This window comes from Pleuronectes platessa, chromosome 21, assembly GCF_947347685.1.
Source record: "Pleuronectes platessa chromosome 21, fPlePla1.1, whole genome shotgun sequence".
NCBI lineage: Eukaryota > Metazoa > Chordata > Actinopteri > Pleuronectiformes > Pleuronectidae > Pleuronectes > Pleuronectes platessa.
The window spans coordinates 9002926-9020612 of NC_070646.1; the positions used below are offsets into that span (position 1 = coordinate 9002926).

At 44.2% G+C, this 17687-nt stretch overlaps 1 protein-coding gene across 1 annotated transcript; it reads left to right on the forward strand.

Annotated features, from left to right (window-relative positions):
• Positions 1 to 748: 748 nt before the first annotated feature.
• LOC128426344 (CDP-diacylglycerol--glycerol-3-phosphate 3-phosphatidyltransferase, mitochondrial) lies at positions 749 to 17611 on the forward strand. Its single transcript, XM_053413177.1, has 11 exons — positions 749 to 864; positions 5616 to 5829; positions 7156 to 7233; positions 9365 to 9464; positions 9548 to 9737; positions 10881 to 11059; positions 12398 to 12597; positions 13432 to 13723; positions 14409 to 14557; positions 14668 to 14798; positions 17074 to 17611. The coding sequence occupies exons 1-10, from the start codon at positions 749 to 751 to the stop codon at positions 14785 to 14787; spliced, it is 1638 nt and encodes a 545-aa protein (XP_053269152.1). The 3' UTR covers positions 14788 to 14798; positions 17074 to 17611.
• Positions 17612 to 17687: the final 76 nt, after the last annotated feature.

Sequence of the window (17687 nt, forward strand, 5' to 3'; positions counted from 1 at the left end):
CACGCTATTACCAGTCAGGCAACAGTGTCATTACAGTTTAATAATGAGGATCGACTGGTTCTGGCAGGCTTCGCATCTTCTAAGAAAAGCCATATCGGATTATACAAGGAAACCACCTGTTGGCTGGAGCAGACACACACAAAATGCTTTGTTGTGCACGACTGAAAACCTGCGGTGAAAGCTGAGGTCACGCCTTAACTCTCCCATTTGGAAGTGGATACCAGTCAGTAAAGTGAAAGACAACAGGCAGGGCTGGCGTTCGCTCTGTTTTCTGTGAGCAGCTGCATGAGATGTGCACACACATAACTAAGGGCAGGGGTGAATTTGACTGAAGGGACCAGGTAGTTTTCAGGTTCACCACTAGAGGTCATTTCAAGGAGCTCAAACTACAAACCCCAGAACATAAGCAAACCGAGACAACCTTTTATACGTTGTTTGTCTGACTCATTTATTTGTTGTTGAAAAACTAATGAATGAGTTAAGTAAAAGCATATTATAGCCCATAAAGTGTAACAGTCCTGCATTGAAAATGTTACTCATAAACAGGACAATTTTCTGATTACACAAGTTTAACTATTCTATACAGGGTAAAAACTCAATGCCCTTTTGTTATGGATTAATCTCCTGTTAGTTTTCTCAAGCAACTTTTCAATTTTCAATGGAAATATGCAGTGCAACCACTACTGCTCCTGTGTGTGAGCTCAGCGCGGTGTCAATAAAGTTCCTTCAAAGAGTCAGCGCTCCAGCAATGGCGGCTCCCATGTCCTGGAGGAGGCTGATGCACTCCGTGTACTCACCGGCCGTCGCCGGGGTTTTCACCCGGATATCGGACCGGCTCTTCCGTGCACGGGACAGCCGAGGCGGGTAAGAGACGCGGCTCGTCCCCGGGGACACAGACACGAGAGTCACACCCGTGTTTTTTGATCTCTTATGATCTCCTCAACCCGCAGAGCTACAGAGGCTAATGCATCCTTTATCGGACACGGTCGTGTTTTGACCCAGAATCAACGCGACGCCGACGGTTATCCGCAGATTTGTGGCGTGTCTGCGTTGAACTAATGCGTTATAACGACAATTTGAACGCTCGATTTTGACGGATTAATACAGTAGCTGCTCCTGAGTCAGCTGAGCAAACAGCCACTCACCTTCAGGGTAAATAACTCCGAGGTTGTACATGATGTTCCAGTTATGTAACAGTGGATGACATGTTTGCCAAAGGAAACCTGACACACGGACGACTCCAGTGATATAATACTGTAATGCTGCCTCATAGTTTGAGTTGACACGTTATTCTGAAGAGGAGGATGCTGGGAAAGGTGACTAACCCCGGAGTCCATGGGAGCTGGTTTGACATAATTCACAGTGCACACCCAGTTTGGCAGGAGAAAGTGTTAACTAACAACAAGAATGTTCCCTCTTTACTGTTTCCCCCCCACTCACTTTACTTTATTTGTAATAAACATAAAAAAAATGTCCACATAGTGCACAACAGGACAGAATAGAAAACACACATATGCTCCCAGGCGCAAAAGTACATAAAATAATCGAAGAAGAGCGAGAGATGGGAAAGGTCATCACTGTAATTTTCTGTCTGGCGACATCAACAGTTAGCTTCCCCATTTTACCCCCAGTTAAGGCAAGAATAGAAGAATTCAAAGAAAAAGTTCAGAAGTTCAAAAGTACAGACATATCTCAATCACTCATCTCCAAAAATAAAAATATTTCAACCAAATAAATGACTCTTCGTCATCAACTTATCTTTCTTTCTCGTGGTTCTGTAAATTGCACCAAACAATTGTTATTTATGCAGATTAAAAAATGCATTATTGTATCCTATAAGACTGTAGGCATGACCTTAAACTTCTACCGATTAAAAATTATGCACGATCACATAGTAGGATAAAGATACCATGATGTTGTTATCATGAAATGACGTTATCAAATTAAAAAAGTTAATACTTCCTGTTTGGAGTAAATATAAATACTTTTCATGGATCACGTCTCCTGTTGATCACTCATACTGTGGTGTAGTAAATTGTATGGCCAAAAGTACATGGACAATCCTGTCTTTAATGGACTTTTGCTCTTTTGCAGCATTTTAGTGCTAACTAACATTCAACACTACATATATCACACTATATTTTTAGCATTACAGTATGAATTATAGTACTTGTCTACACGTTATAAACTATAAAAGTGGAAGAAAATAAAAAGCTTTTCAAGTTTGTCAAATCAGTCTAGATCCACTGAGAAGAATGAAGATCTAAATCCTTTAAGGATAAAGTGTAATTCCCAGTCAGGGATTTCTGAATTGTGAGGAATTATGAAGAAGACAGACGCAGAAGCATTTTCTGCATCACATGCTTAAAATCAGGAGGGACATGCCGCAGACACCATAGCAAACAGCTCCTCTATTCATTGAAATTACCAGCTGAAGCCTCAGTTTATCAACTTAACCTCTAACCTCATTACATCTAAGGCAGTTAACTCCACCTCAGTCCCAGTCATCAAAACGCTCGTCTTGTAATGATGTGCAACTCTGCAGAAATTAAAGGTTTTATTCAATTGGCATCAACGGAGACAATAAATGCAGTGTGTGGATGACATTTCTGATACTTCAGGATTAACAGATCTACTTTGTTTCTGTTTGAGAGAAGCATTTCGGTTATTTCAGTGTAGCCTGAGGTGATTTTAAGTTGCTCATCTCATCCCTGTAATTAGAAGAGAAGTGCAGTGTCACGTTTGTTGGGATTTGGTCATGTGATTAGCTCAGTGGGCGAGACTGAGTTGAACATTTCAAAATGGTTGTTTGATTATTTTAATTTCACCAATTCTAACTGACAAAGACATTCACGGGTGTGGCGGGAGCTCATCTTCATTATGTCAACAATATTCATAGCATAACTTCCTGTTTTGCAGTTTATCTTCAAAGTAAAAGCTCGTTTGTTTTGTTGACACAGTCATTTTTGACGGCTCTGCCCCATTAGACTGTAAATAAAAGGCCCCGCACACAACGTCCGCACACAAACAATAAAACTGATAATTGTAGAACTGTCTGTTAACGACAACTGTAAAAAAAATAAAATAAAATGAATAACGGATTCTCCAGGTCGGGTGTCTGCGTACTGAGCGTCCCTGAACTTTGAATGAACAGCTACCACACAAAGGTCACTGGAACAATTTCAGAAACATGAATCAACAACATTACCACAGGCCAAGTAAACAGCCCATTCCAAACTGGAAGGTTGACAACCCGCACTGCTCTAGCTGTGTCAAAGGCTGCTCCTTATCTGTTGTCACACCCCTATAGCTTTAACCACTTCCAGAGAATTGTCAAGGCGTGGAGTTCGGTTAAGGACCATTGCATTACATAAGCTTGGGGTATTACAGACCTTATCTCACTTCTATGGGCATATATATACGTTTGTCATTTACACTGTTGTCAAAGAGATCTTAGCTTAAGCTCTATGAACACGAGGATGTTATCTTCGATGCTGCCGTCGTTCTATGGCTCAGTGACTAAAGTATGTGTTTATGATTTGAATCACAAGGGACAGGGAAATCCCCTCTCGTGTGTTTGCTGCAGAACATCTAGCTCAGCACAGTGGCTTTGGAGCGAAGCCCTGCTCTGTGTTTTTTTTTCTGTTTTCATGCAACTTTTGTTTCCTCCAGCTCGTTGTAAGTGGCCTTTTGTGGTTCAAATCCGAACCCAAACATAAACCCGGTTGTGTGTTTGTGTGTTTGTGTGTTCGTGAAGTTTGGTCATAATGAATAGAAAGGCGGGCGAGCGGAGTGAGTCCTGACAATCAGCCTGTGATCTCTGAGGTTGACACTGCTCCGCCCCTGTCTTTATTTAATGTGGCTGCATTGTCGGTCCCAATTATGTGATTTTATGCCGGAGACAAAAAGGAGAGGGATGACTGTGGTGTCGGGGTGAAATGTAGGACACTGACAAAAGACAAACCAGACACACAGTGCGGTCTTCAATCTGTGTCTCTTACGGTTAAACACAATGAGGTCAATGTAGAGTTGACTGTGTAGGCAGGGCGTAGTCTCGTACCTTCCACTGCGCACAAAGAAACTACTCTGATGTCTTACACGTGATTTATTTTTACCGGACAATCACATAAAACACGAGCTCCTTCAACCCTCAGTCATTTCATATCATCGCACACATCATCTGCTCTGACGTCTTCTCTCTTTTATTCAACACGTACTATCTTCCAGCAAGTCTCGCTCAGTTCACAGGGGGATAAAAAAAGCCAACACAACACATAACAACACATATGAATGCTCGCAATGGCAGGCTCTCTGTTGATCCTATACCCAGCTGTATAAAGCAGCCTTTAGTTTCCATGTACTTATAATCGCTTTATTAAACTTGAATTGACCTGTCATTGCTATAAGTAGAGCAAGCTAAGAATAATGTAGTCCGCTGTAATGACTTAGGTGTTTCTAAGGCAGCAGGTGTAGGAGCGATTTTCATTTTTAATTATTTCATTATTGATTTTCCATGAATTCTTCTGATTGAGTTAATTGTATGAATTCTAAAAAAATGGGTCAAAGAATTGATCTGGTTTTGCTGTAGGTGTCTTTATTATATTTTATTCAGCCCATCGCATTCATATTCATCCTGGTAGGTTAAACAACAAAATACACCATTTCAGCATAAGACAATATAAATCATACTGTTGGACCAATGTGTCTCTGAAACAGTTTCAAGTGAAACCGGACATTATAACTTCTGTGAAGGGAGGATTTATCCTATTCCACCAAGTTGGTTTTAGCTCGGTAGACCAGTTGAGCTACCTATATCGTGCTGGTGTGTTCCTGTTACTGGTGACACCCGATGCCTCTGGGACATGCAGGACAAACAATGCCTGTGAGAACTATTGTGTGGTGTTGTGATACAGCAGACACACTTTGTCTCACCCAGTCTTCCCCGACGAGGAGGAAGACAGGAGACACGTCCATAGTGGTTGGTTGTCTTCCACACTGTCACCTGGGTTTCCATGAAGACTTTCAAAGACAAGAAATAAAGTCAGAATTAGAAAAACACGCTTGTTTTTTAATGTTTGATCTAACCCATTTCCTAGAAGGAAAACTGAGTATATTAAAGGGTGAGGACAGAAGTGAGGATGAACAATAAAAATTGCACCAAATTTCACAGTGATCCATCCAATAGCTGCTTCTACTAATGTCAGCTTCATAATGGCGCTAACTCAAGTGTCAGGGGAGCAGAGTCGGTGGGATTGTTGTTCTTGTAATTCTCTTCTGTCCAAAAGTGGAGGACAGACAAACATTACCATCCTCGATCCCTTATGCTGAGCCCCAGAAACCCTTTTTATTTGAATCTGCCCCAACTGCACACACTCATTAACATCAGTCCCCTAAACATGAGAAATCAAGGGAAATGTTGAAAAATATCCAATCTTGCAATGTTGAAGTAGTGAAAAACCTTCCTGGATCTGTCCCCTGATCAGAATATGCCCACATTTTTAACGGGTTCTCTCTGGACACATCCTTCCACTGAGTTTTGAATTAATCTCTTATCGTCCTTACAAACAAACGGACAAACTAACAACTCTATCTCTTTATGTCCATGTTTCCTCCAGCTCCTCCGTGCTGCTGCTCGCTCCCCTGCTGGCCGAAGCCGACCCGGCCCCGTATCGCCTCGCAAGGCCCACAGGGTCAGCCGGAGCTCAGGGCAGCGCAGACGGCCTCTGCGGCCACTTCAAATGGATGGCAGAGCACGTCCCCGCCTTCAGGGTGCCGGGAACCCGCATCCACATCCTCAGGTCACCCGACCAGTTCTACCAGACCATGAAGGTCAGTGTCACTGTCATGTCAGGGTTCGCTTCTGGGGTAAATTAATGATTTAAAAAAAACAAAATAAATAAAGACGGAGCCACAGTTCGTCACATCCAAGGTTGAAATGAGTCAGACTTGATTGTGATCCGTTTTATATCAGCAATTACTATGACATAGAAACAAATCAAATGCTTCAGGAAGTAAAAATCTCCCAGCAGACTAAATTAGATTTCCCTCACCTGAGTTCCTGTCACTGTAGCTGTTTATGGTCATTGTTCCGCTCTGAGGTGACTTGACATTCTTTGTCAGAGGCTAAATATTATTACATCTATTAAAGAAACCGGCCACCTCTTTTCACACCTATCCTCGACATTCTTCGCCATATTCAAAATAGAAAAAAATCACATTTCTTCTCCTGATTTAGTTTGACCTAATTCTCAACGTTTTTTTGACTTTTGCACTGAAATGAAAAAACCTAATTTTCCTCCCCCATTTATTTTCTTATGAGAAACAACAACAACAACAACCATGGCGGTGGAGGTTTTGATAATAGACGCCTGTATTCCATGCTCCTGTCTAATTGTCGTCTCACCCCCCATGATTTCCTGTGGTACTGCTTTTCATCCGTATCCGTAGGCCTACAGAAGTCGTGCATCAATACGAACAAATAAACGCAGTGTAACACATACATGATATGGACGACTTTCAGAAGAAGTGTTTGATTTGACGACCTTCTTGATCCCTGAAGACGATTGGTTTACAAATATACTACACACAGTTTAACATCAATTTATGTTCAAGTGATCATAAAGGGAGTTACACGGGTGTGTGAATGGGTGTGCTTCACAAAGACACCACATTTGTGTCATCAAACTTCCCCCGTAATAATGAAGACAATGCCAAGGTTAAATGGCATTGTGTTACTTTATTTATGGATAAAAACACTTGATGTGCAAACACACACACACACACACTTTCCTTTTTGTTACAAAATGTCACCAGGCTGATTGATGGTAGTAAATCGGGATGACACTTGCCAGTGTAGTAGGCCAAAACATTTGTTGTGCCTGAAGCTAAATGAAAAGGAAGTAATGCGGTTACTTCATTTACTAGTTGAGGTGGTAACTCAGTACTAAAGGTCACATGACTCATAGTAAGACAACAACAAATTATATAAAAAGTTAAATAACATTTTCACTTGCAGAAAATGAGCCCATCATGTGTCCGCCTTTTCGTGGTATCAGACCTTTGTGGCCAGATTCCTGACGCCCGCATGTCCTCGTACCGTCCTTTCATTCTCTGTCATGATTCTTTGTTGTGTTTCCTTCTTCCCTCTCGCCACAGGCACGAATCAAGACCGCAAAGAGGCGAGTGGTGATGGCCTCCTTGTATCTGGGAACAGGTCAGCTGGAGCAGGAGCTGGTGAGTAAAAAAAAAAACACGTTTTTTGTTTTCCTGCAGAAATTTACCTGCTTCAGTTATTTCGGGGCAGGTGGGAACAATGCTGCTGAAACGCAGCCACGTGCCAAATAGCTGGTCAGAGCTGCCAGACAATGTGAGTCAGAGTCGTGTTCCAAGAAAACCGCAGTGTGGTTTGTTCAGAATGAAATGTACTCCGGGCCAGTTACAAGGAAAGACCTCAAAATGCAAGGGTTTATGGGAATAAGGAGACCAGTGTTGGCATACGATAGCCTGCTGTTCTTCATGCTTGGAAAGCCTAGCATAACAACGTTAACCCCGAGCCAACCGCTGTCTGGACCGATGCTCATATTCAGCTGTTTTTCACGTCCTTTCTGTTTTCCCTGGTCGGCCGAGCGGCAGCAGCGGCGGCGGGGGTGAATTACTGAAAAAGGCAGAGACAAGTCAAACATGCTGAATTACACCTAAAAGCGTTTGGATCTGCTGTGACAGCTGCCAACCCCTGAGATGACGGATTACTAGAAATGTGAGTTAGAAAGGTGCAGCCAGTCTGGGTGACTCGGTCTTTTCCGGCCCGGGGGTTTCGCTCGTAATCGGACACAATAGCCCCGGCTCGGTTCAGTAGAAGAATGTGAGCGTGGTGTGTGGTTTGGAGTGAAGAATGCATATTGCAGGTAATATTTCACCGTGAAGCCCGAGTCCCGGGCGCAGAACCAAGGAGAACTTCCTGATACTGACAGTCACACCTGTCCAGTGTATTCGCTTTAGTTCAGGTGTGGGTGATGAGAATAACGTCAAAATGTCATCTAGTGTTTTTCTTGAGCACACCATGTGCAAGGGAAGCTATGTACGTGCACGAGCGTGTGATGCACACTCCCGCCAATAGGTTAACGGGATTCCGTCGGTCCGAAAGGTGGAAGTGATGGGCCAAAATATGATGCTAATGTGGCAACAAAAGGAAGGAAAGATGAGAACTGCAAACTCGTAAACAAGACGTGAAGATGGACGATGTGTCTCCTCTTCCTCCTTCTGTACAAAAATTGAAGCCAAAATGTCTGGGACACAGGCGCCACCATCTTGTGCTCTTGACGTCATTCGGATCCAGAGTCTGCACAGTCATGATCGTGGTGTGAAGCCGTGGTATCGTGATACACACGCTCGACCAACCCTGGTTGTTATAGCATCAAATTACTAATTAAAAATCAAGTTTATCAGGAACTAGAGAACTTGAACTAACATCAGTGTGATAAGAGTAAAACTAAAATGACTGGAAAAGTCTTCAATGTGAAATGTGACACTTAAGTCCAGTCCATTTCACATCCGCTAACTTGGAGGAGCCAGGGCTTAAGGTCATTACTGGAGCCAGCCACTAGGGGGGCCATTAGGACCATCTGGCTTCACTTTTTGGAAGCTGTCATGTTCAGTCTATGGCAGAAGCAACTGATGTGTGGCCCTGGCAGATTTATTTTGGGTCTGGCTCTGGGTGGTGGTCAAGGTCAAAGGGGTTTCTTTTGTAGCTGGTGCAGCTTTTAATTTTATTAATCATATTCAACTCCACCCAAAAACAACAAACCCTGTTGTTTTAAAAACTACGATATTTTGGTGTCTGGTGTAAGTCAGACACATTTCACCATCCTTCATGTTGGATGTAAAGTGGGTATTCACTTTTAATTCTCTGATTTGCACAGCTCGAGTTTCAGCTAGAAAACCGAACACAAACATTTGCGTCATGACTCGATGCTGTTTTTCCTGTGAGCTCCACACTCATTGTCCGGTTTGCCTCAGAGGAAACTTGAAGGCCTCTGGGAGCTGGTGGTGCACAGATCCCCAAAGATCATGTTTGCCTTTTGTTGTGCGACTTGTGAAATGTTGTCAATTGCACATGTTTTGGTTATAAACTTGGTTTGTGTTAACTGAGGGGAACTCAAAGTGTGTGTTTATGAAAGTATAAAGATCTTTGTGGCTGCAGAGGAAGCTGCAGGATTCAGATAAGTGATGTGATGGAGCTCTTGAATGTCTTTGGTTTACCAGCAAAGTAGGATTTTGACCTTTTTTTAAACTGTGCATCCTGGGAGTAAATCCATGCAGCACGTTTTTGAATCACGTTTTGATGCCTGTCCCTGTTTTTAATCAGGTGGACTGTATGGAGGAAGCACTCCAGCGCTCTCAGGACCAAAGTCACTCCCCTGACCTGAAGGTGTCCATACTGCTGGACTACACCCGGGGATCACGAGGTCCGTCCCCGTCGAGGGTCATTCTCAGCACGCAGCGTTCAGCGCGCTCCCCGTCCTGATGGTGTCTCTTCTCTAACGTGCAGGGCCCATCAACTCGAGGACCATGCTGCTGCCGCTGCTGCAGCGCTTCACCTCTCAGCTGCGCGTCTCCCTGTACCACACGCCCGACCTGAGGGGGCTGCTGCGGATGCTCGTGCCCCAGCGCTTCAACGAGACCATCGGCGTCCAGCACATCAAAGTCTACCTGTTCGACGACAGCGTCATCATCAGCGGGTGAGTCGGCTTCCTGGAGGAGGAGAGTTCACATGTGTCGAGTTCTCCTCCGCCCCCTCGCCCGCTTTCACGCATGCTTAATCTTGCTCCATTGAACATTTACGCATCAAAGCAAAGGTGTTACCCGCCGTCGTTTCTGGGAAGTGTCCTCCGCTCACATTTCAACATACCGAGAAAATGTAGAACAGTGGGTGTGCTCCCGAGCCTGTTTTCTGTTGAGTCGGGGTTTCCACTCCATTTCACCTCAGGACACAAAATGGCACGCGCTGGTCCCAATGACCTGTCCACCTAATCAATGTAACACATGTATCAGACAATAGACACCATATCAAATATCACCTTTAAAGCATTACTTAAATTCCACTTGAGGGTGTAACTTGTCCGTCAGTCCCAGAGAAATGTTCTCATGGTGTCTTGACAGATTATTGGGTTCACAACCTGTTTCTGTTGTCCAAACATGCCTTGGATTAATTTTCACTTGTCAGGAGATTATGTTCTTTGTGGCAGGAACAATCAAGCCTTCAGACACTTCAGTCCACATAAATGGACTTGGGAGACACTCACTAGCCTGGAGACAAATCCTAGTGCAGCTTCCTTGTACGAGCTGGAAGTTTGAAAAAAGAAAGATCATTATTGTTGTGTATTTATGTTTAGTTGATCTGAAAAACCACCTGCAAGGGCAGAGCTGGGAGATGTGATGTTATTTTAAACAGCGGGACACTTTCAGACATTGTGTCCAGGAAGACATTTCCGGTTGTGGTTCCACGATCTGTAAACTGGCTCCTCTGTTCTTCCACAAAAATAATCTGCTTAAGTAATCGCACATCTTCAGTTTACACACAACGAGAGGTCTTAACATCTGCACGGTGGGCAGCTGTTTGTCGACAGAGATCCAAGGTGAAACTTACAATGGTTCCATGTTTGCAGGACTGAAGGGAAACATATCTTCACCTTGAACCTTATTCTGTGCTTTTGCATCCATGAGACATTTAAAAAAATGTTTTCTCTCCCAGCTGAAGTTCAGAGTTGCACCGGACTTCAGATGAACCTGGTTTTAGAAAATAAATTCTCATACGACCTGTCCCCGTTCCCTTTTTACGCTCCCTGGTTTCCTAACGTCCGTCCCCCTCCCTCGTCTTCCAGGGCCAACCTGAGCGACTCGTACTTCACCAACCGGCAGGACCGCTACGTGCTGCTGGAGAACTGCAGGGAGGTCGCCGACTTCTTCTCCGACCTGGTGGAGGCTGTGGGGGACGTGTCCCTGCAGCTGCAGCCCGACGACTCGGTCAACATGCTGGAGGGCATGGTGCATCCGTACAAAGGTAGGAAACCCAACGTGTGTGTGTGTGTGTGTGTGTGTGTGTGTGTGTGTGTGTGTGTGTGTGTGTGTGTGTGTGTGTGTGTGTGTGTGTGTGTGTGTGTGTGTGTGTGTGTGTGTGTGTGTGTGTGTGTGTGTGTGTGTGTGTGTGTGTGTGTGTGTGTGTGTACAGACGAACTTACCCCCCAACATGTTTTGACACCTCATGTTCGGTTCGTGTGGCGGGGTTCTGATTTTTAGCCGGAGGGGACGAAGGATTCTGCTAATGGAGCTTGAAAGCTTAGACAGGCAAATAAATGATGGTTGGACTGTGTGTGTGTGTGCAGTGAGATAGCTGTAGAGAGCTCTTGCGGTTGGCTAGCCATGCAGCCGGATGTGAAATTGTCCGGGTTTTCTCTGTAGACGCACACAAACACACACTCGCACTCGCACAGTGTGTCCGTAACTCGAGCGCCGACTGCCAGGATGTTAGTTTGAGGGATGAATGACATCATGTCTGCAGGACTGCACCGCCGTGGTAACGAACACCAGGAATAGAGTTGTGATGTCAGTGTGTTGCTGGAAGACAATACGTAGTGGGAACTGCAACACACACACACACACAAAACACACAAATGGCACAAACACACTAGTAAAATTAATGAGATGTAATTTGTAAGGACAGAAATATAACAAGTAAGTGGCAAAGCCGAAACCCTCTAATGGTTTCTGCGTCCCCTCGTAAGAACGTGCACATACAAACCACTTACCCATAACCCAGAGTGCGCTGTGACCCAGTGAACAGTTTTTTTTTTTTTTTTATATTTTTGTTTATTGGAAGTAGTTTCACGAGATACAACAATATAACAGGGAATACTTCCATCTTACATTTTTTCCCATCTTTTTATCCCTCCCACATTCCCATCCCCAGCACCCATAACAAACCCATAAACACGAAAAAACAACCAAATATAAAAATAAATAAATAAATAAATAAAATAAAATAAATAATTAAAGGGGAAGGGTGAATTGTTATTAAAAATAAAATAAATGGGGGGGAGGGGGGGGCTCAGTCATCACCATAACGCAGAGATGTCAAAGACTCAATATGACTTAAGAGAGGTCTCCAAGTCTTTTCAAATGAATTTAAGGAACCATTCAGGGAAAATCTAAGCTTTTCAAGACTCATGAACAGTAAAACTTCTTCAACCCACCTACTGTGAGATGGGGGTTGAGGGTGTTTCCATTTAAAGAGTATAAGGCGTCTGGCCCCAGTGAACAGTTTGACCGGCCCCCGCTACTCCCACTTATCTCCGTCAGTGTGTAAACTGGTTTTGTACCTTTGTATCCCGGCGGCCTCCAGGCAACAGACAGGACTTCTCAGCAGCGGCGAGGGGACGCATCATGGACGTCATGACCACGGCCCACACGAGGCAGCGGCTCCTCAACCGGGGGGAGGACTCTGAGGACGAGGGGGCGAGCGGCGGGGAGGAGGACACGTGGGTGTTCCCTCTGGTGCAGATGAGACCTCTCGGCATCCAGGTGGACGAGCAGGTCACACAGGTGAGGCCCCCCCGCACCCCCGGCCTCTTCTGGTTGGCCGAGTCATGAACACACCCCCTTTTTCCTGCTCAGCGCTGATAAAGCTTTACTGGAGTTGACCTTTCGACCTTGTTTTTCTTAACGAGTCATAAATACCACATTGTGAACATGTGACTAACAAACGACATTGAGACTGGTCACGTGTCCTGGGAATAAAAACAATAACATCTGGTGCAGGACTGTTCACGTGTACTGGAACTCAGTATGTTTAACATTTTACATTCCAGAAATGGACACTTTGAGATTTGGAGTTTTCTTCATTCACTCACAGGTTTTTGAAGCCGACCACTGAGTTGAAAGGGAACTGGAATAATTCTGTAATAAAGCTCATACAGAGAAAAATGAAATTCATGATATGACTCTCAACTTCATTTGCAAGTTTTTAAAATCAGAATTACTTTTGTTCCAGTGATAAACTTTGATAATTTGCAATAGTTACATATCAGTTTGAATAAAAAAATGGCAACAAGGACAGTGACCTTGAAGCATAAATTCAGCACACACTCCAGAAATCCATAATTCTAAAAGCATCACACATACATCACACAGTAACAGTAAAATGTCCTGATGTGTTTAACAGAAACTTATTTAATCATCAAGTCATCCTGATAATAGATATTAGGCCATATTGTCCAACTCCTTAATGACCTTGTGAGTTTAGCAGTAATTAAACATTCACAGCCATGTTTGTGCAGAGGTCGATTTTATATCGGTTCTATTTTTCACAATGTCAGGAACTAGAAACACGCCTGTAACTTCCACTTCCTGTCCCCCCCCCCCCCCCCAAACCTCCAGCGCCTGCTGACAGACGCGGGGCCCGACTCCACCGTGTTCCTGACGTCCGGCTACTTCAACCTGACTCGGGCGTACATGCGGCTGGTGCTCGGAGCCGGGACCAACTACCGCATCCTCACCGCCTCCCCCGAGGTCAACGGCTTCTTCGGGGCGAAGGGCGTCGCCGGAGCGATCCCGGCCGCGTACGTCCACATCGCCCGGCAGTTCTACAGCCAGGTGTGCCAGCTGGGCCAGCAGGAGAGGGTTCACCTGCACGAGTACCACAGGGCGCAGTGGACGTTCCACGCCAAAGGTGAAACCACGGGGGGGCAGATATTACACCTGCTGAGATCTACGCTCAGACCATGGTCCTCTGTTGATCGCTTTTTTTAATTAATGGTTTAATGACTTCCATTATAGTGTCACAAAACCCAAAGGGACGTCCTCTCATCGCTGATATCGTCTGATCAGCAGTTTAAAACCAAAAGATGATTCAATTTATAATAATTTCAACAAATAATGGATTTCTTTTAAAAAGAGGGAAAAACCCATTTGGCCTCTTATTTTCCGAATGCAACTAAAATGAGCTTTATCCTCTTTTACAGCTTATTTTTACATCAAAGATTTTATATAATTATTTTTTATATAACATTTGATTATTCATCCCTTTGATGCGTCATAAGAAATGTGAGGGTGTACGTTTGACTCAGTGAGAACAACAAAAGCCACGTTACTCTCACTGCTGGTCTCCCTGCTCTGCTGCTCTTCTTGTGGTCACGGTGGAATGTAGCGTGAGAGACGGCGGCTCGCACAGTCATCCTGTCGTAGCCTCAGGACGAGGATGTACACTCTCTCATACTTTGGGGTTTTGGATCCACGCAGGGGGATTTCTGCAATGTGCTTCCTTTTAGTTGTGGTCAGGGCCCCCGACAGAAATCTCTGCTCGAAGCGGCTCACTGAAGAATTAAACCTCCCTGCGCTTTTCCCCCCTCCTGCAGGTCTGTGGTATTACCTCCAGGGGCAGAACCGGCCTTGCCTCACTCTAATTGGCTCGCCCAATTTCGGATACCGCTCGGTTCACCGTGACCTGGAGGCCCAAATCGCCATCGTCACGGAGAACGAGGAGCTGCAGAGCCAGCTGCAGGAGGTGGAACGTGTTTTTTTTTTTTTCTGGTGTCTAACCGCAGCGGGAAACGATGCTGACGGATGAGGTGAGTAATTCTTTCCCGAGCTCACACCTGTGTTTTCACCTCCCAGGAGCAGGAGACCTTGTACCAGCGCTCCAGCGAGGTGTCCAGCTCCACGTTCGAGCGGCCGGACCGCCACGTCAAGCTGTGGGTGAAGCTCGTCACTCCCCTCATCAAGAACTTCTTCTGAGACGCCCTCAGGTACAAACACACACAGACACGCACACACACTTACATATTTAAATCATTAGTGTGAATTTATAATGTGTCCGAATATCGTGAATAGTTTCTATGGGAGTTGAAAAAGGCTTTTGATCAAAAACCTATCAACTCAATTTCCCAGAAGAGATCATATAAACTGTTTAAACTATATACATATGGAGTTTAGGAATAAGTGTTTAACAGGATTTCCCAGTTTCCACAACCAGTGAAAATAACTAAATACATCAGAGTCCAAATTTCTGCTTTGTTTCTTTTGTTTTTATTCAGATACTATACATGATTTTTTGCCTTGTTGACAAAATAGAGCCTTGAAAACACACACACACACACAGACACACACACACACACACAGACAGACGGAGTAAAACAGGCTGTGGCTTCTTAGAAATGTCTGCAGTCATTGTGGCGAGTCCCAAATCACAGGTCCTGTCCTCGTCTTCCCAGCAGCACAGGAATCACAGAAGTGAGAACTGGGACATCTCCTGTCAAGAAGTGAGTCAGCGCGTTGTCATGGCGCTGATCTGTCAGTGTGGTCGGCTCTACCATGTCAGGACTCGGCGAGCTGGGGTCAGAGTCAAGAGGCAAAGTTTTTGTTTAAGGTGGAGATTATGAAAAAGCAAAAAGCGCTGCTCTATCTGAGAGGAAGATAAATAGATTAAAAAAAAAAAGTCCACTTGTTGCCAGAGGGGAAACCGTCTAGATCTCAGCTGCAGATTGAGGGAAAGCCACTCGGCAGTCAGTTTTTTTTTCTCCTCCAGTTTCTCAGAAGAGGAAGTGTCGCGGGCTGGATAATGACGGTAAGTGGGTGGTGTCTTATCACTACCTGGACAGAGTTGAGAAAAAAAAAAGAAAAAAGCGAGTTATCTGTTGCCAGAAGGAAGCAGCCGTAAATAGATCAACTGTCAAGGGCCTGAGCATAATTCACAAATATGCACAGAACAAAGGAGGATGTTCTCAGTGATGAGTCCCTGCTCAAAGTCACGTTGACCTTTTTAAAAGTGCTTAGTTAACAGCAAAGATATACGACTTGGGGTGACCTGGACTCTGGAGTTACAAACCTTTACTGATCCACTGACAGACAGCTTGTGATTTGATAGTATAGCTTTTCTTGTCTTTTTGAAGTGGTTATTTGATTTTTGGAGGTTGTTTAGTTTTTATTCAGCAGCTTTCCCGCCTGTTGGAACTTGGCGGTAAAGACAGTTCGGAGGAGAAACCTTGTTTGACCCTGGAGCCATTTAAGGACAAAGCTGGCGATTTGATGCATTTTCCATATTTTCAACAAATCCTGTGAAAAGACGACAACCACCGATAACCCGATGGATTCTGATAATTCTCATCTGTGTAGACAGAGCCCGACTGATCTGTTTCCTCTGCGCCTCAAAGCTTTCACTGATTAAACTGGGAAAGGATAGACTATTTTTAATGGGGTTTATTGAAAATAGGAAAAAACACATTTTAGCACACAATTCGACACAAAAGAGAAAATGAACACAGAATACATAAAATACAACTATATAATATTTGTTTTCTACTTTTTCGACATTGATGGAAAACAAGCACTGGGAGTATTTTGTTCGTCCAGCAGCTGCTCATTGTTTGTGTCGGTCGGGAACTGTGATGCCTGATCTGTGTGTTTTATCGCTCATCTCTTTGTTTTCCTGACAAGAGGAAAAAAACAACTCGACAACAGCTTTGCCGGTTAAAGGGATAAAAGGTCGTCTATTGTTAGAAGCTGGTGACAACAGGCTGGAGCGCCTCCAGACTGAAGGGTTCACGCACAGCTCACGTCCCAGCATCGGCAGCAGTCCTGGTCCAACAGGCTCGTGCGTTTGAGATGGAGCTCACTGCCCTCTAGTGGCCAAACTCCAGTTTCAGACATTGACCCAGGGCCAATGTGTGCCTCTCAGTTAGTGGTTTACGTTTGAGTCAAATATTAATGAACAACAGGCTGTAAACTGAGTTTCTTCATTAAACTGAACAATACAAAATACGTAACTTTGGGTTCTGGGAAACTGTGATTAGATTAGATATCAATTTCACTTTATTGTCTGAATCTCTTATGAAATGTGTCTTCATCCCGTGGTTTGTCCATTGCCTCACAAAAAAACAAACAAGACACAATAGAACAAGATTTCTACGAACATTAGACACAAACAGATGACATGGAACATGGACCTGTTTATATATAAAACATTAACACATCCTGTTAATAAACATTCCTATTAATACAATTTTACTTTGCTTGTGTTTTCAGGAGAGAGACTGTTTTGTATTATCTGTTGGAGGCTGGGAGCCGGGAGTCTCACTCTTCGGCAACACATCGACCACAACCCTCGTCAGTGACTCACACGTGCACTCACACTCACACTCACAGGAGCCGAGAGAAGTGGAGAATCCTGTTTTTTTTTCCATTTAAGTTCCAGTTCCTGCATATCGATAACTCCGTTAAATATTGACTCATCTTTCTGTGGACTTCTGGTTGCGTATGACTGACAACAAACATTTCAAAATGAAAAACTCCTTCTCCCCCTGCACGCACATCCCGACAGGTTTACGTTGCATGTGTAAGAAAGCAATAGAGGCCTGGATCAGTGAGTGTCCCCCCCCCGATGTAATTGAGGTGAACAGACGGGTGTGGTGACGAATTACGATTCCTCAAGGAGCCTTAATGACAGTTTTTAAGAGATCGGAGTGTGTTTACAGCTCTGCCCACAGCAGTAATCAGAGTTTAACTGTACATTTACTGTGTGTTATTATCTTTGTAAATTAAAGGATGAAGAGTTTTTCAATCACTCTGAAAGTTTGTGTTTTTAATTTGGTGCAAAGGAGGATTTTTTTTATTTTTTACCTCAATGTTTTATCTTGGGG

Coding starts and splice junctions, on each gene's coding strand:
- LOC128426344 (XM_053413177.1), top strand. CDS start 749: ATGGCGGCTCCCATGTCCTGGAGGAGGCTGATGCACTCCGTGTACTCA. Junction 5,830..7,155: donor AGTTCTACCAGACCATGAAG/GTCAGTGTCACT, acceptor CTCTCGCCACAG/GCACGAATCAAGACCGCAAA. Junction 12,598..13,431: donor TGGACGAGCAGGTCACACAG/GTGAGGCCCCCC, acceptor CCAAACCTCCAG/CGCCTGCTGACAGACGCGGG.